Below are 22,866 nucleotides of genomic sequence, written 5' to 3' on the forward strand. Positions count from 1 at the left end.
GTTTGCGGTCATCAACAGCTATCAGTCAGTCAATCACCCATTTCCACCACCCTTCTGAGTGATCCCCCATCCCCATCCCCACCCCTCCCCACCCCTTCTCTACATAAGTGCCTGGAAACTTCCATTTCACTGTATCTGAAGAAGTGTGCATGCACACGAAAGCTCATACCAAAATAAAAACTTAGTTGGTCTTTAAGGTGCTACTGAAGGAATTTTTTTATTTTACTTCGATCCAGACCAACACGGCTACCTACCTGTAACCACACTTAAGGAAGCATGCTCTACATGGTTACAATGAACCAATCATTCCTGAGTAGAAAACTTTGACACCCTCCTCCCCCCCAAAAAATTAAAAATAAAATTTCATATATCTCAATTTTTTTTAACTCTTCTAGTTGTAATCTTCTGCATCACGACAAACACTACTGTTAAGGACACTGTGGGTCTCTCTAAATAGTTCTCTGTGCACAGGAGAGTTAAATCTTTTCTTCAAGAGCAGCCCCATGCCACATACCAATCCTATTTTGAAAATGAGGGAGTTTCATCTTGAGCTTCTGGTGTGACATGTCTGCTGTTCAAAGCGGGGCAAGTAAGAACACACAGAGAAGGTCTTTGAAGCACTTAAAGCAGCTCTTGAACTCTTGTCTGTGGTCCTCAGTCACTGATCTAAATCACATTTTAGGCGGTGTGGTTTTGCCTTAGTACAGGCAAATAGATCAGGGAAGCAAAAACAAATTCATGGGAATTGTGTTTTGTTACACTGCTCACAGCAGCCCAGCCAGCTTGCAGTGGTTTGGAAGAAAGACAATTTTCAGTAATCCACTCCACTGCACTCCTTACACACAGAGATAGGAGTGTGCAAGAAAAGAGCGAGAAAATATTTCCCATATGTTCTATCAGTAATCTTTACAACCTATATGATCTAAAAGGCTGATCTCCACAATCAAGTTGTAGTACTGAGAGAGATAGGGGCTTTCTTAAAACTCTTATCCACCACATTTTCTTTTGTCAGGGAATATTATCCCTGGCTGGGTATTTAGTTTAACAAGCCATTAATACATTACTTAAGAAAGGAAACATGCACGCACAGACTTGCTACACATTCTCGGATAGAAACCAGCCTTTTGGTCAAACTTGTGAAAAGTTCTAGAAATTGTTTCAGTAGAGGAAACTAAAGTGACATTTAGACCCCCCCCCAAAAAAGCCCACCCTGCTTCTCTTGATATTAGAATCCTATAAATGATGAAATATTAATGAACTCAAAATTAATAATTTTAAGTTGCATTGTCAAAGTGGCAAATAACACAAAAAACCTGTTCACTTTTAAACAGTTTGTTCTGTAATATAAAGATCTGCAGAGGGACCTTTGACCAACATATGATTAAACTGAATGAAAGCCTTTTTTAGATGAGTGTGCTAAATATCTTTTGATGGCTGTTTCAGTAGCTGAAACCCATATAAGGAAACTGAAGGGAAAAGGGAAAAGAGAAACCAAGGTAATGAAATAGGCTTAAAAGGCAACTAACCTTTTTCCACTTCATTCAGATTAGCAGCTTGTGGTAACAAAGACAGAAGAGACAAAGAGACTTTTACATTGTACTGAAACAGCATAGCACAAATAAAATAATGCACAACTAACAGCAGCAGAAAAGCTAAATTGATGTAGCAAAAGGGAAGGCAGCTTTTCATTTTTTTCAGCTACACAACAAAACACACAAAAGAGGTATGTGCTACTACCAGCATAGAAAGAGCTTTGCTTGATCAAAATAAAAAATAAAAAAATGATCTTAATGGCAGATGATAATGAGCAGCAAGAAAAATGATGAGGTAATCTATTCTACAGAATGTACATTTAATGAACCCAACATTCAAAAGATTGCAGAGCACAAATGTGAATACAGTACATTAAGAAAGCCAGACAAGAGTTTAAAGTGTAAATAATGTTACAAAGGTTTTCAAATGTTTCATTTCCAAAGGTTTCATCTGTTCTCATCCTATATATATATTTATGGCTTCATAGCTGTGTTGATATTGTTTCTAGTATTATTCTTCATAGCAATGAAATAGCTGTTGGAAACAAAGTATCTTTCTCCATACTACACCATCTGCTAGTTAAAGATGATGGGGGTGGGGTTTGGGGTTTTTTTTTAAAACCCTTAGGACACACATAACATTTTATTTGACGTTTCATTTGGAACATTTTGTCAAAGCTTTGTACATTCCCCTCTAGAGGGCACTGGTGTTTTCCACAAACAAAACTGGAGTCTGCCACTTCTAGCCAGCTAAAATAGGAATACAAGGATTCGCTAATAATTTGTTTAAATGTTATTTATTATACTAATATCCCATCCCATGTGGCGCTCCGGTGACCCTCCATTGAAGGGCCTGACTAGATTTCACACCTGCTCAGATTCAGCAACACTATAGCGCCATCAGGGGCTTCCAGCCTCATTTGCTACGTCCCAAAAGTCACTGCCTATATGCACTTTATTTCCAGCTACGGTTTGTTGTGCAGAATGCTAAGAGTCTCTATTACATAGGTTTAAAAGAGAAGTAGGTAACCCTGAATCTATTAAGAGAAGAGAAAGTGCAGCTTTTAAAACACAGCAAATGTAAAAAACAAAAACACATGTTTAGTCAGAATCTCCTTTCTTGTAACTTGAATCCATTGGTTTGAGTCCTACCCCCGAGCAGGAGAAAACAAGTTTGCTCTATCTTCCATGTGACAGCCCTTTAGATATTTGAAGGTGACTATCATATCTCCTCTCAGTCTCCTCTTTTCCAGGCTAAACATACCCAGCTTGGTTTCCAGACCATTGGTCATCTTGGTTGGGGAAGACTTATTCTATATGGGATCACACCCACACCCAAACCCAAACCTGGAGGTCGAGGTTTGCAGTAATATGCCCAGACTGACATTGGCTCACATAGCACCTGCACGAGAGACGTGGCCACTTTTATTTCTGTTTTGCTTGCCTCCATGCTGAGTTACAGTGACGCAAAATACATTGGGCTGTCCCTTAAGATAATTCAGACACTTCAGCTGGTGAAAAATGTGACAGTTCAGTTGCTGATTAGCTCAAACCATTTTTGTCAGCGGTGAGCATTTTAGGCGCATCCAAATGATGTCCAATTGCCGACATGTGGTTCCATTTGGACCCAAAAGAGGGGAGGAAATGGGCAGGACAGAGTGGGGGGGTGCTTCGTCGATGCATGTGGGGGCTGGGAACGGAACCCGCACGCAAAATGGTCGTCACCTGTACCTATTTCAAAACAGCTACACTGGAAACTAATACATTTCTGGGCTCAGAATGTATTTTATTATCTCACAGGACACCTTCTCCCATATGAGTTCCCTTCCCACTAAGAAGTGTTAATGAGACAATGTTAAGACTGCATCACATGTGAAGGCTGGATTATCTTCCACAGGAAAGCAAGGCCTTTTCTGCTGCGGCCCCAGAATGTTGAAACCCCCTTCCATGTGAGATTTGAATGATTCCCTCTTTGTTAAAACTTTTCTGTTTTGCCCTTTCAGGTGATGTATAACCATAGTTGCTTTTATGTTTATATGTCTGGGTTTTTTGTTTGCCTTTATTTGACGTTTTAGCCTTTGTATACCATTTTGATCATTTTTATTTCAAATAAGGTATAACGTGTTTTTTTAAAATGAATAAAATAAATGTCCAATTTAAACTCTGACCCCATATCTGAAATTAAACAAATGACAACATTAAAGAAGAAGAAATATATCTAAATCAATCACCAGCAGCCTAACTAGGTGAAACATCAGTTTGCTTTGCTGCTCTGAGCTAAGAGTGTATGTGTGGATGAAGACCAGGAATTAATTCCTAGGATTCTGCCTGCATTGCCAACACTACTGAAAGAAAAATTCTAGCAGAAAAAAGGAATGACCAGCATGGGCGTAGCTGGGGGGGGGGAGAATGGGAGGCAGCTTGCTCCCCTGAGCAAGTAAAACAATAGAAATACTTAACTCACTGACCAACCACTTCGGTTCTGCCCCCCCCCAACAAAAGTCCTGCCCTCCCTAACGAAGTCCTCCCCACCCACAAAAATCCTGGCTACGCCCATGATGACCAGAGACAAGTCCTTAGACCTAACAATCTTCTACCCAAACTAGATCTCAGAATATGCAGTTATGCTAAGCAAGCAGTTCAACAACTTCATATATTTCTGAGTTACAAATCCTTCCATCTTGACTAATTACTGATTAAAAAAGAAACCTGTCTGTTCCTCGTGCCCCATTGATTTTCCATATATATACACAGAGAGAAACTCAAAAAAAGAGAAGTCACCAAAACAAAGATAAAACACAAAATCCAGTTTCAAATCACCATGACTAGCAAAACGTCGGTGCTTCATTTCAATAAGAAACTAACCAGATTATCCATGTCTCTGAAATCTGTGAAACGCTATAATTGAAAACTGACCTTTGGTTTGAATCTTTACAACATTTTTGCTCTGAGCCACTGCGGCTACGTCAGCAAAAACAAGCCCAAATATCAGTTTGTACAACCCATTTTTAGGCGAGCTGGCAATGCAATGAGTTTCTAGTAAAGAGACCTCTGTGGCTAGTAATAATAATAATAATAATAATAATAATAATAATAATAATAATAATCCATGCCTTTCAGAGCTGTGGCGACCTACTTCTGCTTCACAATACTATATAATCTTATTTTGGCATTCAAGCAACATGTTTGTGGGGACTGTAGTAAGGGTACGAGTGAGTGAGTGAGTGTGGAGGTCCTATCCCAAATGTCACCATCCCATGAGAGCTGCCCAAGCCTTGTTGCATTGAAGGCAAGGAAATTAATTTTAGGAGCGCCTAAGCATGTTCAGATGGACACACTTAGGAGTGTCTGAGCCCAGCCATGAAATCAGGGTCCATCTTGGAACTACTGAAGGACAGGGCAATTAAAACATTACCAATGCTTTCTCAAATCTTCCTTCTATGAAGACTCTATAGAGTTGGAGCCTTATCTAGCTATCGTGACCTATCCGGATGTGGTTAATCTGCCACTCACATAAAATACCAGAACGTTCTTACTACGCATGAGAAAACTGATCTCTGGCATTCATGCTTATTGAGAAAATGACTTTGTTTCAGTACTGACCTAGTTATCCATGCTTTGCTATTTCAATCATTGTCAAGTATGGTGCATATGAAATGAAAAATGACATTTGCCTCTTTTTATAGCCCCTCCCCCCCGGTACACAAGCACACAATCTAGTAAATGATCTCCCCCAATACACCAGATCTGCATATATGACTTTCATTTCCACTTTCAAAACATCATCCTCTTCCCACCTTCAAACTATAACATAATTTTAACTTGTGCAAGTTTCAAAAAGTATTTGCAGTTTGGTGAAAGAGAACTGCATGGGTGAAAGGGAAACTATGGAGGTGCAGTCATGTGACAGACAGAACACAGAAAAATGGTTCTTCTGGATTCCAATAATTTCTGAGACATAATTATTTAGCAATTCTAGTGCAATAGCAACTGCCGTGTGTTCAGTCAGGGATTAATGAAAAATGGAATGCTCCTTATTTCAGTTTTTTTGCTTTTCCAGGCTCTACATTTTCCGTTATCAAGCAATGCTTGTAAGAATGCCAAGAGCAGCTAAACAAAAGGCTAAATGAACAGACTCCTAAAAGGTATTGTAAAGTCTATCAAACTAGAATAAAAGTGATTCAAACACATTAGCATGCTAAATGCTGTTAAGAGTATTATTTCCTTTTTTCCTACCTGTGTACTCGGGAGCACATAGGCAAGTATAGTTGTTAATTCCATCAACACAGGTTGAGTTATTTTCACAATCATTATCTTCACAATCATCGACATTCACTTCACAGTTTTCACCTTCAAATCCATCTGCACAGGCACACCTGTAAATGAGAAAACTTTTCAGACAAGTGCTCATGTGAGAAGATGATGCTGGGCTAATGGACCTTTGACCTGATCCCCCAGGACTGATACGTTCTTACATAAATAAAAAGATTCCTTATTCACGCCATGAGAATCTAAACTGTACTTCTTATTGCCCTTTGATGTCTCTCAGCATCATTTATGCTGCTTTTTATACCACTGACCTGTTTTGGTGCCTACAAACCCATGCCAGAAATTTGTCAAACATAAAACATAGCACAAAGTATATTGTTAAAAACTGGGGAATTACTGAAAATTGGAAGGTAACTTTGTTGTTGTTGTTTAGTTGTGTCCGACTCTTCGTGACCCCATGGACCAGAGCACGCCAGGCACTCCTGTCTTCCACTGCCTCCCGCAGTTTGGTCAAACTCACGTTTGTAGCTTCGAGAACACTGTCTGACCATCTCATTCTCTGTCGTCCCCTTCTCCTTGTGCCCTCAATCTTTCCCAACATCAGGGTCTTTTTCAGGGAGTCTTCTCTTCTCATGAGGTGGCCCAAGTATTGGAGCCTCAGCTTCAGTATCTGTCCTTCCAGTGAGCACTCAGGGCTGATTTCCTTCTGAATGGATAGGTTTGATCTTTTTGCAGTCCATGGGACTCTCAAGAGCAGGGGTCAGCCAACCTTTTCAGCAGGGGGCCGGTCCACTGACCCTCAGTGAAAAAAAAATGGACGAATTCCTATGCCCCACAAATAACCCAGAGGTGCATTTTAAATAAAAGGACACATTCTACTCATGTAAAAACATGCTGATTCCTGGACCATCCTAGGGCCAGATTTAGAAGGCGATTGGGCAGCATCCGGCCCACGGGCCTTAGTTTGGGGACCCCTGCTCAAGAGTCTCTCCAGCACCATAATTCAAAAGCATCAATTCTTCGGCGATCAACCTTCTTTATGGCCCAGCTCTCACTTCCATACATCACTACTGGGAAAACCATAGCTTTAACTATACGGACCTTTGTCAGCAAGGTAACTAGGTACTAAGAATACTAAGTTAAATGGAAGTTTTGTTTCATTTATTGCAGAAGTAATAGTAGAATTGGTTCTGAACTGGTACTTTATTCATGTGCATATGTATTGCAAACACGGTAGCATGTTATGAAATGAATATATATAAACACACAGAGAGAGGAGGGAGCTGAAACCTCACTACTTAAGGAATTTAGCTTATTTGGGGAATAAATTGTATCCAAATTTATTTACTTCTGGTTTGTATTGGGTGCTGGTGACAATATGCATTCATGGTGAACAATATGGTAAGCTGATACTCTGGATACACTTACTAACTTTCCCTGCGTAAGTCCCACCAAAGCAACGTGTTCTGAAGTGCTCCTTGCTCATTTTAGTCCTTTGAAGCTGTGATTAAATGTTAATTTACCGTGATATTAAAATGCATCAGATTAATTTCAAACAGAAAGCACTCTAACCTTTGGCCAAAAATTTAGATGTGGAATTAAAGATAATTTCTTAATGAAAAGCAGGAATCAAGAAGATTTTTTAACTAGATAGAAGAATGGATCAGCATTCTTATTTGAAATTATTGGATCCCTTTATTAAAGAACTCTATTTCATAATTCATGGAGTACATCTTGGGTAATTGTAGTGTGTGATTAAATAACTCTAGATTAAAAATGCTCACAGCATGTTTATCCACTGGCGTGCTGATTTGGAAATGAATCATTAATTTTCTGTTTCACTGGGATTTACATCTGATCATTTGCAGACTTCTGTTGATATAATGCACAGAACAACAGCTGAATTGAGAGTCTTTCCAGCAGGGATCTAGCTAGCAATTAATTAGCATAATAGAGTCAACACCATGTTGTCTTGCCCTGTTATGCCTTGACTAATAACAACGTATTTAAAAGAAAAAACATAACAGAGAACATTAAGCTCATTGATGTTACTTTGTTTCCTCAAGCCTTAGAAGAACCGCCACTGTGGGTTTGTGCTTTTGTGCTTATTAATAGGGCTCGCTTCTCATTACTTTGTGGGATCAAAGATTAATAACAGCACACATAGACTTTTGTGTGGGAAGGAGTGCTTGCTAGTCTGACTAGTCTTTCAAAAGCAACAGACTTCTCTTCTGTGTCTCCAGATAAAAACCTACCAAAATCCATCCTTTTCACCTTCTTTTAAGTGACAGGTCCCTCCTTGTTTACAAGGGTTGCTAATGCAGGCATGAATTGGAACATCACAGTCCTGGCCCTAGAAATAAAACAGCAAAGTTGTATTGGTTTATTCTCTTAAAATAACACAGTTATTCTTTTAAAATAACACAGCTTGCTGATAGGAAGGTCGGCGGTTCGAATCCATGCAACGGGGTGAGCTTCTGTTGCTCTGTCCCAGTTTCTGCCAACTTAGCAGTTCGAAAACCACACCAGTACAAGTAGATAAATAGGTACTACTGCGGTGGGAAGGTAAATAGTGTTTCTATGTGCTCTGGTACTCGTCGTGGTCCTCCATGTGCCAGAAGCAGTTTAGTCATGCTGGCCACATGACATGGAAAGCTGTCTGTGGACAAACACCAGCTCCCTTGGTCTGAAAGCGAGATGAGCACCGCAACCCCATAGTTGCCTTTGACTGGACTTAACTGTCCAGGGGTCCTTTACCTTATGCATTTCTCCACCCTGCTGTTAATCATACTTCTCCAACTCTTCAAAACCCAATGGCAGAGCATGTGCTTGGCCTATAGGATGGAAGTTCAATCTGTGATCCCAGAGTACTAGGCTACATGGACCAATGGCATGGCTTATCCTGAAAGATGGATTCCCAATATAATAAAATAAAAAATGACCTTCATATGTTCTCCATACCTTGAAGCCATAGGGACAGGAGCATCTGTAGAAATCGACAGGGTCGTTATTACAAGTTCCATCATTTTTGCATGGGTTTGATAAGCAGGGACTACATTTGGCCAGAATACTGACATCCACAGGACCTTCAAGGGAACACAAATTCACAGTCAGACACAAGCCTGTCATATTTGTTATCAAATACCTTTTCAACTAGGGTGGGTCTGGCTAGATCTGTACTAGCCAACCATTCAACACTTTTATGCAATATGCTGGCTGTGGACATGTAGCTTTTATGTGATGCCCAGGCTACACTCAGCTGCTAGCTGAGCAACCTTTATCAAGAAAAAGCCGCACAATGCACAAAATGGTTCATTGAGACTGGACTTGTAGAGGACAATGGCTATCAATGGCTACTAGTCTTTTTGGTTATATTACCTCCAGAAGCCCAAATTATGTGGGTCTTCCCACACAAAGGAAGGAGATCATGTGACTTCATTTGCTACAAGCACCCACACTTCTATTACAGGAATTATGTTTTTGTCCTTATTGCCACAAATAGGTTCTCTCTCTCTCTCTCTCTCTCTCTCTCTCTCTCTCTCTAAATCAGAAGATGGAGGACTCAACATAAGGAAGATGATATCAAGGCAATAACCATATTTAAGGGTAGGCGCAGTAGAGGAAGATACCAAGAAATCAGAAGATCAGAAAACGGAAGTCAAGGAATGGGAAGGCTTGTCAATATCAATACTGACGCTTCCACATTTAATGAAAGGCAGGGCAGGTAAGCAAAGCGTCAAAGTCACAGAGGATATTGAAGGATACAACAAGATGGTAACAATTACAATTCTAACACGGTATATAAAACTTGTGGCAGTATAATGGCTCAACTGACACTGGAATGAGAATGCCTAAATATATATTGGTGAAAAGGTTTAACATTGCGGGTTTTCTATAGTTGTTTTCTAAAGGACTCTAAGCTCCTTAATGGGTTAATGAATAACTGTTGATTGTTTTTTTACTCTGTGCTGAGAGCGAACCTTTGATCATGTGATGAAGGTATTGAATTGCAAATCTCCACTTTGATAGAGAGTTGCCTTTAGTCCTTGTCTCTCAAACTCCATGGGGTGAGGATGAAAATGCAGCTCTCCTGAAGGGAGAGAAAGAGCCTAAGGCCAATGGAGGAGAGACAGACCTCTGCTTCTAGGTCTGTTTGAATTATTTCATATTTTCTAAGATTCTGAGGCTGTGCTGGACAGCACAATACATCGTATGGATATTTTGGTTGTATGTTTAATGCTTATTTTCTGTTTTTAAGAGATCTGCCAGTAAAACTTTGAACAGTATTGTTATGGGCCCGGACAATGATTTCTTCCAAAAGGAATCAGTTCTTTTTGCTTCCAGTCACTTCAAACTGTGCAATATTAATATCTGCAACATCCCCCCCAAAAAAAGATGTCAAGGAAATCTGACTTTTAGAAGACATCTTAAGGCAGCCCTGTATAGGGAAGTTTTAAATGTTTGATGTTTTACTGTGGTTTTATAATTTGTTGGAAGATGCCCAGAGTGGTTGGGGCAACCTAGTCAGATGGACAGCATAAAAATTAAGCAGAGGTTGGATGGCCATCTGTCAAGGATGTTTTAGCTGAGATTCCTGCATGACCAGGGGTTGGACTAGATGACCCTTGGGTCCTTTCCAACTCTACGATTCTATGATAAATAAATCATCATCTTGATTTAAAAGACTAAAAGGTTGTTTAAGATGCCAGAATGTCATTATGCCATAGCACGTAAAAAGGAATCACTCACAAATGTCATCCAAGCAAAGTGGGAAGAAACGGACAACATGCATGTCTTTGAGGAAAATGTTTGCTTGAGAAACACGTAGGGAAGGTCCAAAGGTCCTGGCTTAAACAGAAATTCAATCCAGGGCACTTTACAGTCTTACCTGGTATCAGAAAACCACAAGGCCCTGGTATCTCTAGAAGCAGGGTGTGGATTGTGAAATGCCAAAAGTAAAACATTGAAAATCTATTAGATGTGACACCCCCAAAAGAATAATGTATATGGGGAATGGGGTGAATGCTCTAGGGGACATTATCCATGGAAATAAGATCTTTGCTAACAGTATTTCTAATGAAGTAGAATTGCATATTTCAGAAGGGAATTTAGCAAACGTTCTTTACATTGGTTATTTTATTTTTAATTCTACATTGCTATCTTTGAGCACACGTTTTCTCACTGTTAACACTGGGCTTGTACACGAGCCCAAAGAAGAGGCAGTTCCCCCCGTACCCCGACGAGTTCTAGCACTTGTGGTCATAGCAAGAAACATGTTGCACCAGATCAAACTATTAAAAAGTTTTATTTTCCTAAAGACAGTGATTCTATTAGACACTGGCTTCTAAAGGTTTTTAAACAAACAAACAAACAAACAAACAAACAAACAAACAAACATGAAACCAATACGACTGATTCAACTGTCAGAATGGTGACTCTTTAGACATCTTGAAAGTACTACAGGACACATTACACTATTATTGTATTCTATAATGCTATAAACAAATGTTTGTAGCTACATGTGTACTCCAGGCACATTCAACAGATAACTGTGATTGACTGCATCTTTTTATTGAGTGTACACATTGGCAAACCCCGATTTGCATCCCCGTTATACATGAAAAGGTCCTAAGTCATTCAGGGAGAATGAAGTACACATCAGCAATACTTTTTCTAATGTGTTCCAAGACATTGAGCATTTTTAACGCTTTGGATAAGGGGAGGAAATGTCTCCCTTGTGGTTATATGAAACCGAGAGCATATTATTCTGCTGCTGTGTTTTAGGATCCTGAAATATGAGCATTATATTTTTGGGGAAATAAAACATACCTTGACAAGTGAATTTTTTAGATGGAGTGGTGAGAAGCAGTTTGTCAGCCATTTCCCCAGGTCCAGCACACCGGGCTATGCCTGGCTCTTTGTATTCTGACTTTACCCAATCAGATAGCCACTGCATATTACAGTCACAATGAAGTGGATTTGCTCCAATTGCACTGTAGAACCAAAAAGAAACACATTTCACATGATCTCTCTCACAGAGCTCTTCTTATCATGAAAATGTAGTGGAAAATACTCCGTATGTTGCTGCATTAATTTACTAAAAAATTACAGTAAAGAGAGCACGAAGCTTCAGCTTCAAAATGACTCTGAAGGGAAAAGCTTGGGAAGAAATGCATTATAAAATTATAAACCCATTATAAACAATTCATCATCAAAGGGTGAACTGTAAAAGGAGGAACCAAACATTAAAAGGCAAACATGGGGCTCCACATTTTTCTCACAATACTAATGTAAGGAAGGGGGCATCTGCAAGAGATAATCGGCAATCGAGAGTGGCTGCTTAGCTCCTCTTGTGTTTGCAAGTTTCCTCTGTATTGCAAACAAGTGCTTTCCACTTATTTATTTAAACTTTCAGCACCCTTAACAAACCATAGTTTCCAGGATTCTTTGGGAGAAGCCATGGTGCTTCAAATGTTTAGTATGGATGTGATCTAGCTGATAAGGCTACATCATCACAGAGAGCCGCTAACTGCAAATAATCAAAACTCATGGGGTTGGGGAGGTTTTCAACCCAAACATTTATACTCTTAGCCCAGTAACAATTTCTTAACACTGAAAGAAGAGGCCCAGATCGATGCTTGCAACAGTGCAGGCTTTATGCTGTAACCAGCGAATAAACAAAGCATATTTTGCAAGAAGGCAAAGGAAGCAATCAAGAATTCAGCAATAGTTTCCCCTTATCAGCATAATTCAAGGCTTGACACATGCAACACAACATTCACTAAGCTGTTGTGGCAGGCTGAGGAACCTTTGAGATGCTTATTCATTTCACTGCTGATTTTTACAAGGTTTTTTGTGCCATTCCCAAACATGAATTCCCTGGCTAGGAAAGTAATATAAATATTTGTTTGTGGACTATATATACATAGCTGGAAGAATATTGAAGCTCATTAAAATGGTAAAAGAACATTATCTTTCAAAAGAACAGAAAAAGAATGTTTACCTACAGCCCATCTTCCATTGCTTATGCATCCTTCCAGTCAATCACACCAGCAAATACATTCTTACTATAAGGACATCCAACCACTGCATAAGGGCATTGCTAAAAGTGTTATCTGTGTATATTCCAGGTACATGACAGCCTGTGCTTCCCTGAACTAGTCTATACACATGTTTAGGATGAGGCTGTTAGTCTCTCTAACAGTGAACTGCCCGATCAGCACATGAATGTAAACATTAACTTATGGACAGGATACTTACAGATGGGATAATGCTGAAAGATCATTAAAAGCACCTTCAGGTACAACAGAAATATCATTGCCGTGTAGAGACCTATGCAAATGAGAAACAGTTATGTGCTTGGAAATAGATGGCGAAGATCTTAATCAATGGCATCAATGCAATATATTTCTAGACATCTGCATATATTATCAGTATCAGTTCCTTGTTAGCTTGAAATCCTTCCCAAAATTCACAGTCAACCAAGTCTGTTCTTCCCTCCCTCCATCTCTCTCTCTCTCACACACACAATTTTTATTGCTTGTAAGCCACTTTGCATGAGATTTGCCTGGAAAAGCAGCATGTATGTTTTGGAAAATACCGTACTTTTCCGTGTATAAGACTAGGTTTTTTTTAATACCTTAAAATAAGGTTAAAAATCTGGGGGTGTCTTATACAAGGATAGTGCATATGCCAATTTTCTAAATTTGGGGTCCCCAAAAGTAGGGGGCGTCTTATACACGGGTGCGTCTTATACACAGAAAAATACGGTAAATCCATGAAAAATGTTTGGAATCTGAGCAGAACATAGCCTTACTCTCAGGGATGTGAACAGGTTACAGCTGCCACATCACTACCCTAACAAGCAGCCCTGCATCTCGCCATTCCCCATCTCTCATAAGGTATGGCAAAATGTGTGACACGACATCACCCCTTTGAGTATTTATTCTCCCCTACATGCAGCACCAAAGGAAATGGAAGAGGCCGGGAAATTAGCAACATAGTATCACATCACACATTTTGCCAAGGAAGAAGATGTGGGGCTGCCGCTTTCAGTGGCAGCCATGCATGTCCCCATGCAAATCATTCTAAAATGTTCAGAAGCTTTCCAGTCAAACCGACAGCAAACACATGAAAACTTATGTTCCTAATTAAATACTGTTAGGGAATTTATCACAGTAAAACAAATTTTGTTCGAAACACATACATGTCAACATTTCATGCTTTGGAGTAATTTACTAGATATTGTAATCTGTAATGGTCCACTCAAACTCGTCCCACCTCAAGTCAACCATCCCTTGCACCAATAGCAAGAGGAAGGGTAGTATTCTGGCAGGGTAATATGGCCACTTGCTGTCCCAGGTAGTACGGGACTGAAGTCAGCCATATCTCCTTCCCTAACCAGGCTTCCTCAACAAGACTCCTGTCAGACAGAAGAAGCTTGACTTCTCTGAATACGTGTTGTTTGTAACCTTTAGGGATATCTATTCTGTGATATAATGGACAAGGACTTTGCATAACATAATAGTGTCAAAATTCTACCACTAAAATGTTCCAACTTAAGAGGATGCTTACACTCTTACTTGCTTGAAGCCAAGTTTAGGACAACATGATATGGGCACCCTACCTCTCAATCTAATGCCACATAAATCCACCCTCTTCTCCTGCTTGCTACAACCAAGAGTGGAGAGGGAAGGGACCAATGCGGCATTAGGATGCAATAGTTCCCATATCATGTATTCTTGCTGCCCTGGAGAGGTCAAAGCAAAACTTGCTGTGTACAGGTTTTTAAAAAAAAGGTAAAGGACCCCTGACAGTTAAGTCCAGTCGCAAACGACTCTGGGGTTACGGTGCTCATCTCACTTTACAGGCCGAGGGAGCCGGCATTTGTCCACAGACAGTTTTTCTGGGTCATGTGGCCAGCATGAGTAAGCCGCTTCTGGTGAACCAGAGCAGCGCATGTAAACACCGTTTACCTTACCACCGGAGCGGTACCTATTTCCACTTTTCTACTTCCACTTTGATGTGCTTTCGAACTGCTAGGTGGGCAGGAGCTGGGACCGAACAACGGGAGCTCACCCCGTCGTGGGGATTCGAACCGCCGACCTTCTGATGGGCAAGCCCAAGAGGCTCAGTGGTTTAAACCACAGCGCCACCCACACCCAACAATCCTAGCGGTCTACGTCACATGATTATTTTACTGTGCACTAGAGTTCATGCCTTATAATATGTCTACATGGGGCACTGTGAATTATTTATTATGGAATAACTGTAGTTTAATTACTACATCAAGGTCTGTATAGTTAAAGCTATGGTTTTCCCAGTAGTGATGTATGGAAGTGAGAGCTGGACCATAAAGAAGGCTGATCGCCAAATAATTGATGCTTTTGAATTATGGTGCTGGAGGAGACTCTTGAGAGTCCCATGGACTGCTAGAAGATCAAACCTATCCATTCTTAAGGAAATCAGCCCTGAGTGCTCCCTGGAAGGACAGATCGTGAAGCTGAGGCTCCAATACTTTGGCCACCTCATGAGAAGAGAAGAATCCTTGGAAAAGACCCTGATGTTGGGAAAGATTGAGGGCACTAGGAGAAGGGGACGACAGAGGACAAGATGGTTGGACAGTGTTCTCGAAGCTACGAACATGAGTTTGACCAAACTGCGGGAGGCAGTGCAAGACAGGAGTGCCTGGCGTGCTATGGTCCATGGGGTCACGAAGAGTCGGACACGACTAAACGACTAAACAACAACAATTACTACATCAGAAGTCGCTTTAGGTTGACTCCATCAAGGTACCAGGGCAAGTGACTTCTTAGGGAATTATCCTAATTACAAACCACTAAGACCCAACTCAGCAGTATAGGTGATGTTTCCCATGACACAATCCCACACTTCTCTGATAATGTATGAGATAATGAAATCATTGGTGGGCATGAGTGGTGCTGGGTCAACCCACATCCCCTAGCTCAAACAGCACTGATAGGGGAATATCTATTGCCATATTTGGCCATTCATGCTACCAGAGCCATGGGGAAGGAGCAGCCACAATGCTTAATTCAAGTTTCATCCTTCAACTGGTACACCCAAGAAAATGAGTAATAGAACATTACTACTTACAGCAGCCTGAGCGATTTCAAGCCATCAAATGTTCGTGCTGGGATACATCTGAGACGATTGTAGCTCAGAATTCTGAAAGTATATCAAGTAATTAATTTTCAAACTAGATACTATACACGCAGAGCTGTAAAATCTAGTTTATATATTGATTTCTTCATCATAAACACACAGCCAAAATCCAGATCAACCAGCAGCTTTATTAATAAAGATTATATTGTTCTTAAACATTTTTTTGCTACACAAATACACTTACAAAGTAAGCAGCTGAGTCATGTTGCTGAAGCTCTGGTTAGAAAGGGTGCTGATTCTGTTGTTACTTAAATCTCTAAAAAAACAACAATAAAAATCCAGAAATTCTTTAAGTCATAACACAGATGTTCAAACACCAAATCCTATTAGTAAATGTAGTATTATTAATTCTTATTTAAAATGTCAGTTTATACTGCCACATGCAATGAACCCAGCAAGCACTTTAACTTAACTAGGAGTAAAGACAACAAAATGAGAATGCCAATATTACAAAAAGAATAAACCCAAATAAAATCCAGAACTAGACCCTTCAGATATGAACATATTGCTAATACTCCCTTTGTGAAATAAAACTTGTAACTACATGGTGTATCTGAACAAGGGATTTCCTGAGTGATAATAAATGTACACCTTTGGAGCAAAACAGGTATGGATGCAACATTTATTAACTGGTATGCTTTTACATTTAAAGTATTAACCACTTTGGTTTCAGAAAATATGTGCTACTAGAAAACATACTTTTGAAAAATGCAAACACATTTTGATTGTATTTATACATGATGCAATTTAGTAAACTTGCTTCTAAGTTTGATATTCTCCTGAAGATTAACTTGGAAATTACCCTTAAAGCTAAATTTACTTTCTAAAAAATCCAGCAAGCTGCTCAGAAATGCTCTGCTAAAGATGGTTAATGCCGCTATTTCCTACTGTTATTTCGCTGTAATGCCATCTACTGCTGTATAACCCTGTTCCAAGCAAACTATTCCAATGTCTCTCTGCAATTGAATATACTTGTGTAGTACCTTTACACTCTCTAATACTGTGTGCTATCCGGATAATAAACAACTACATCCAGGATACTTCATGGTGCATCTTTTGGAGTAGATAGTAAGATATAGTCGTACCTTGGATCCCGAATGCTTGGTACTCGGATGTTTTGGCTCCCGAACGCTGCAAACCCAGAAGTGAGTTTTCCAGTTTGCAAACGTTCTTTGGAACCCAAACATCCGACAGGGCTTCCATGGCTTCCTGCAGCCAATCAGAAGCTATACTTTGGTTTCCGAACGATTTGGAAGTCGAACGGACTTCCGGAACGGATTCTGTTTTACTTCCAAGGTACGACTGTATTCAGTCTGCATACTTTCTAATGAATTGTGCTGTGATTAGTGGACTAAATATAAACTATTTTTAAATGCGCAATAGAATTTTAATTGCTAAGAGATCTGGAACCACTTCATTTAATGGGAGAGCAGACTTTAAATAACATCAGCATAGAGAGAGGATCACTCACATAAGAGTCAAGTGCTTGTAGTTTGAAAGTTCTTTGGGGACAAGGGTAAACTGGTTTCCATCCAAATAACTACAAAAGGGAAGATAGAACACAATATTATTTAATTGAAATCACTAATAGTTCATTCCATGACTCTAATACCCACACACTTTTTAAATAATAACATGACAAACTGGGGAATAGATGAGATAAACCATCAGTTTAATAGCCAGATGCACACCTGCACACTAACAGAAATAATTTGACTATGGCGAACCAGTATTTTCTATTTGATGCAAACATATCTGGCTTGTCGGAAAAGGCTGTTTCATTGTATAACAGTACTTTTTTTGTAAAAAGTGGAGTTTTGGATTAGCAATAGTGTGGTAGAAAAATGAAGGGCCATGTTACAACTGCTATCAAAAGTAGCTAGTAACACTCGGGCAGTGTTCTGCTCCAGGTAATGATTCCAGGAGAAAGAGGGGTCTATCTGGTCCAAGTTGGGGAGGGTGGGGGTTGGCCTGGCAGGCAGAATCAAGTGATGCAAAGCAGTGCCAATCCAAGCCGGGAAGAGCAGGTACAAGGTTCCAGCAAGGTGAGAGAGTTCAGCACTGCTGAATCCATACAAAGCTGGAGCAAGTTGTTGTTTCTGTAACAGGCAAACTCAAAAAATTGTTGCAGCTCCCACCTTTTTAATAAAAGGGGCCTTGCCTGTCTGGACATTTTGCTCCTATTGCATGCAAGCGACTGTGGTTCCATTGGAGCGTCCGCGCTGGAGCGCACAGAGTCTGAGTGTGCGACAGTGTGACCTCAGGCCAGAGGGATGATGGCAAAATGGGTTCTACTTGTGCCACCCCTCCCGGGCAGTGCAGAGTGAGGGCAATTCTCTCTTACTCTTTTAACTCTAATTCATGGCTTTATCCTCTGAGGAGGAATAGTCAAACCCTGATGTCATGGTGGACAGTTGTTCTTTAAAAATATATCGCAACTAGCAGGCTGCTAGGACCACTGCGAGTGGTCCTGATGTCCTGATATGGGGGGGATAAACATCCCCATACTTGGGCTATGTGAGCTCATGGAATCCAGTAGAGCTTTGCTAGAGGTTGTGCCAGATGTGAGTGGCAGTAGAATTTAGCTGAAGCCACCTATATAGGCCTTTGATTCATCTGCTTTATGAAATTCTCCAGGCATGCCTAGGTTCCTCTCACAGCACACTCAGAAGTGTCAGTCATGCAAAGCTTCATCATCTCTGTAAAAGATGATGAAAATTATTTAGCAAAGGCAGACTAGGATCTTGACCAATGGGCAGTCCAATAATGTTAAGTTACCTGCCAAAAACACCCCATCACTCTTGAAAGAAACATTGTTGCTGACACACACACACACACACACACACACACACACACCCCTACTTACAGTTCAGTTACATCTTTGGGGATGCCTTTTGGCAAAGTCTTTAGACCTTTGTTGCTGCAGCGAACCACAGTATCTAGGCAAGTACATTCTGCAGGGCAGCGGGAGAGTGGAGAGCAGCTGTTGTCATCATTTCCTAGTTCATAAAGAAAAATATATAAGGATAAGCCATGCTCAGCTAAGAGCACCTAAGCATGGCAGCAGTTCTAGATATATAGGAAGATTCTGCTTTCAGGTAGCTCTGTATATAGAAAACACAATATTATCTTCAATTGGCAGGGACATGATGTATTTTAACTTCCACTATATGGGCACCTGCATTTTTAGGAAAATGGCATGTTTTTAAAGGAAAAAAGGCACTTGGTGCCATAGCTAATGAAGAAATAACTCGGTTGTGCATTGGGCTCTTAATCTCAGAGTCTGAGTCCCATTATTATTATTATTATTATTATTATTATTATTATTATTATGATGATGATGATGCAGAAGGAATCCATGCCAGTGCTGCTCCAGTTCCAGGGGCAAACATATTGCTAGCTTTTCCCACACAACCTTTGACTCCTGGTGTTATAGGTGCAGACAAAGGAGGAGAGAAAACAACCCCAGAATCATCCTTAAAAGGCAACGGTAAGGTAACAGATTTAACTTCTGTGTTAGGGATGGAAAGATCTGTCAATTTCAGTTCCCTCGGTTTCTCATTTTTCCAATTTTAAATTCAGCTCTCTGCATTTTGCAACAATTTGTGATTCTTTTTTCTGAAAAAAAAACCCTCATAAAAATTCAACATTTTAGTGCCAACTTCTACTAAACACATTTTTATATGTAGTTTTGACTAATGTACACATTTTTGCAGGCAATTCCTCTTATATAATACATTTTTGAATTCTGAATATTAATTTTTATGCACACTTCCCCCTAATGTATTAATTTCTTTTTCTTGGTTAAATAACTGCATCACAAAATTCGGATAAGTTTGAATTTTGAATAATGGGTTTGTTTCCATCTGCATATTGTTTTAAAAAGTGCGTATTTGATAGATTCAGCTTTAAATTTGAATGGAACTGAATTTAATTACCCTCCATCCCTATTTTTCGTACTACAATGATGAATCTGCCACGGGAGACATACAGCATGTGCGCTCCGTTTCTTACCGTCGTCACAAGTGAAGTCCTGAATGGCAACATCCTGTATAGGAATTTCTTTCAGGAAGTAGGGTTTCTGGCAGCGGGGGTTGCCCGTTACAATGCGCTTTTTCCGCAGCCATTCTCCCAGCCATGCTAAGTGACAGTTGCAGTTGAAAGGGTTGGCTAAGAGGTTTCTGATAAACACATGTGAACAACACAGGGCTCAATTTCAAGCGATGAAAACGCGCGCACAAAAATTAAAATTCCCTGCTTGCACTGCAAAAAAGTAGGGTTCGTTTTACTAGCTCTTTTCACTCCACCCACCCTTTGCATTTTATGTGATAGCGATGCAGATGAAATTTCACCCGCAACCCCCCCTTGCCCCCACCAAATATCAGGATAGCAATTTCAGAGTCTGAGCTGAGAAATCCCAATACCTTAAAACGATTTCTAAATAAGATGTATCACAAATCTGACTTGCTGTCAAGCTATCTACACACAATAATACAGTAATTTAATGTCAAAATGTAGGCTGATTACTTTATATTATTAGCTTTAACCTGACAACAGCTCTTTCATTAATTTGCCTCTTCAAGATTTCCATCTTTTATTTGCTCCAGAGAATAGGTTTTCCATATAAACTGACAGCCAAGTTGATTACATGCCAGTTATAAAAATGAATTTACTTCCACAAGTCTCAGCGCTTTTGGCCCCTTCACATTTCAACAGAGGCCTATTGACAATTTCATTATTTATAAATATGCCACCTTTAATATGCACGAATTAGTCATTAGGTGTAACTTGTCACATTGTGAGAGGGCAGAGGATTAAGTATGCTGGTAATTACATTCTTCCCTCGGAAATTCCTACCACAGAAAACCCAATTGTTAGACACACCACATGCCTTACTCCCCCCTCTAATATTCATCTTTCCTTTCACTGAATATTCATATTCCCCTTTACGTACAGATGAGTCATGGGGAGGATTGTGTCAAATGATTTTCATTTAGCCTGCAATCCTATGCACAGTTGACTGGGAATAAGCTCCACTGCCCACAATGGGACATACTTCTGAGTAAACATGAATATGATGACTGATCTATGATTGCTTGCTACAATTCCCAGCTTTTTGCTTAACACTAGAGCTCCTTTGAACCTTTAATAGCACCCTTACAGAGAACACATTTTCTGCTATTTTCTCTCTCTCTAGATTACCTGCCAATTTTCTCCATGCCTAGCTACAGTTGAAACATAGGAATATGGTCAGTAAAATGGCAACAGCTGTGTGTTGTTCTATGGCAGGCATCCCCAAACTGCGGCCCTCCAGATGTTTTAGCCTACAACTCCCATGATCCCTAGCTAACAGGACCAGTGGTCAGGGATGATGGGAATTGTAGTCCAAAACATCTGGAGGGCCGAAGTTTGGGGGTGCCTGTTCTATGGCAATTATTACTCCTCAGAGCTGGGTGTGTCTATCAGGTGCTCAGCTTTAACCAAACTCCTTTGAACAGGTAGCAATCATTTTGCGCACGTTCAAAGCATGCATGACTGTGCGCACACGCATCATCACAAACCTGGAAGTGGCAGCGAAAGGGGGGCAGATGCGTAACAGGGGGGGCTTATACACACCCTGCTATCACATGCAATGAACTGGAATGCAACCCCCACACAAATCAGGAGTTGCCTGTATTACACAAGTTATCTCAGGGGTAACCAGATACAGAACCAAAACAAATTATCAAATAGCTGATTATAGCAATATAAGGGGGAAGAAGGAACACTTCCATTTGTGTGTGGGTTTCCCACATCATTTCAATGTGGCAATTCACAAAAAAGAGACATTTCCCTACTTGTGAGTTGATTGCAATGTGTAGAAATAAGACGAGTGAAATGCTTGCCCATTTTTGACCGGGCCCTCTTTAGTTATTAAGGGCAATAACTAAAGAATTGCGCCCTGTTGCACATGTTTATTTGCACTAAGTAAATGAATAAATTTATGACTGTTCCGATCACCCGAATAACAGGAACAGTTCAGAGCCCCCACCCAGTTGTTCATGCTCTGTCGCTATCCCCTTTGAAAAAAAATGGGGTAGCATGAAAAGAAGGGAGTTTTACGGGTGTATCTGAACAACTGCAGATCTTTGAACAAAAGCTTCAGGGCTCTCAATTCACCCTCATCAGAGAGAGCTGCATTTTGTGTGAAACAACCCCCCTGGCTGATTCAGCTGCACTGGTACCCTGAACCAAGGGAAATCATTGCTAGGAAGCCAGAGTCAGACACAATGCATGGGGTTATTTAGAAACAGTGTGAGCCACCAAACAATTAGCAGAGATTACCAATGTATTTTCACATTTTGTCACACACCTCTCAATTTGAATTTTAGCATTCTCTGAAAACTTTCACATACGTGACTTTGCAAGCACTCTTGACTTGCTCGTTTGGTGACTAAACTGTGGCCCTCCAAATGTTATTTGCTTCCAACTCCCATCAGCCCCAGCCAGCATGGCCAACAGCCAAGGATGATGGGATATGGAGTTCATCTGGAGGGTCACAAGCTAGCTACCCCTAATTTAGATATAACACACATGTATAAATGTCAAGGACTGGCTAGGGATGCAAGAACAACTTACAGTGTAGACAAGGAATGAAGCGTGTCAAATGCACCAGGAGCAATTGTGGTTATTTGGTTATCGTATAAGGATAGTAATCGAACAGAACTCAGGCCTGTGAAACTGTCATTACTCACGCAGCTGATGCGATTGCTCCTTAGCATCCTGAGGAAAAAATAAAACAAATCAGTTTGTTACTCCAAAGGGTAGCCTTCCCCAAACTGGTGCTCTTTAGAGGTCTTAGACCAGGCATCCCCAAACTTCGGCCCTCCAGATGTTTTGG

General features: G+C 40.3%; 1 protein-coding gene across 4 annotated transcripts in view; it reads right to left on the bottom strand.

Moving 5' to 3' along the window:
- The window catches only part of SLIT2 (slit guidance ligand 2), a 211,925-nt gene that overhangs the window by 19,414 nt on the left and 169,645 nt on the right, over positions 1–22,866 (bottom strand). For all 4 annotated transcript variants that reach the window (XM_060278968.1, XM_060278967.1, XM_060278970.1 and 1 more), the window contains exons 18-28: positions 22,605–22,748; positions 20,001–20,167; positions 18,853–18,985; positions 17,458–17,526; positions 16,171–16,242; positions 15,918–15,989; positions 13,062–13,133; positions 11,631–11,794; positions 8,763–8,887; positions 8,057–8,154; positions 5,769–5,908 (exon numbers count right to left, since the gene is read on the bottom strand). In XM_060278968.1, the coding sequence (XP_060134951.1) occupies positions 5,769–5,908; positions 8,057–8,154; positions 8,763–8,887; positions 11,631–11,794; positions 13,062–13,133; positions 15,918–15,989; positions 16,171–16,242; positions 17,458–17,526; positions 18,853–18,985; positions 20,001–20,167; positions 22,605–22,748 (1,256 nt within the window). The remainder of the gene's footprint in view (positions 1–5,768; positions 5,909–8,056; positions 8,155–8,762; positions 8,888–11,630; positions 11,795–13,061; positions 13,134–15,917; positions 15,990–16,170; positions 16,243–17,457; positions 17,527–18,852; positions 18,986–20,000; positions 20,168–22,604; positions 22,749–22,866) is intronic.

The sequence above is a fragment of the Zootoca vivipara genome, chromosome 9 (genome assembly GCF_963506605.1).
Source record: "Zootoca vivipara chromosome 9, rZooViv1.1, whole genome shotgun sequence".
NCBI lineage: Eukaryota > Metazoa > Chordata > Lepidosauria > Squamata > Lacertidae > Zootoca > Zootoca vivipara.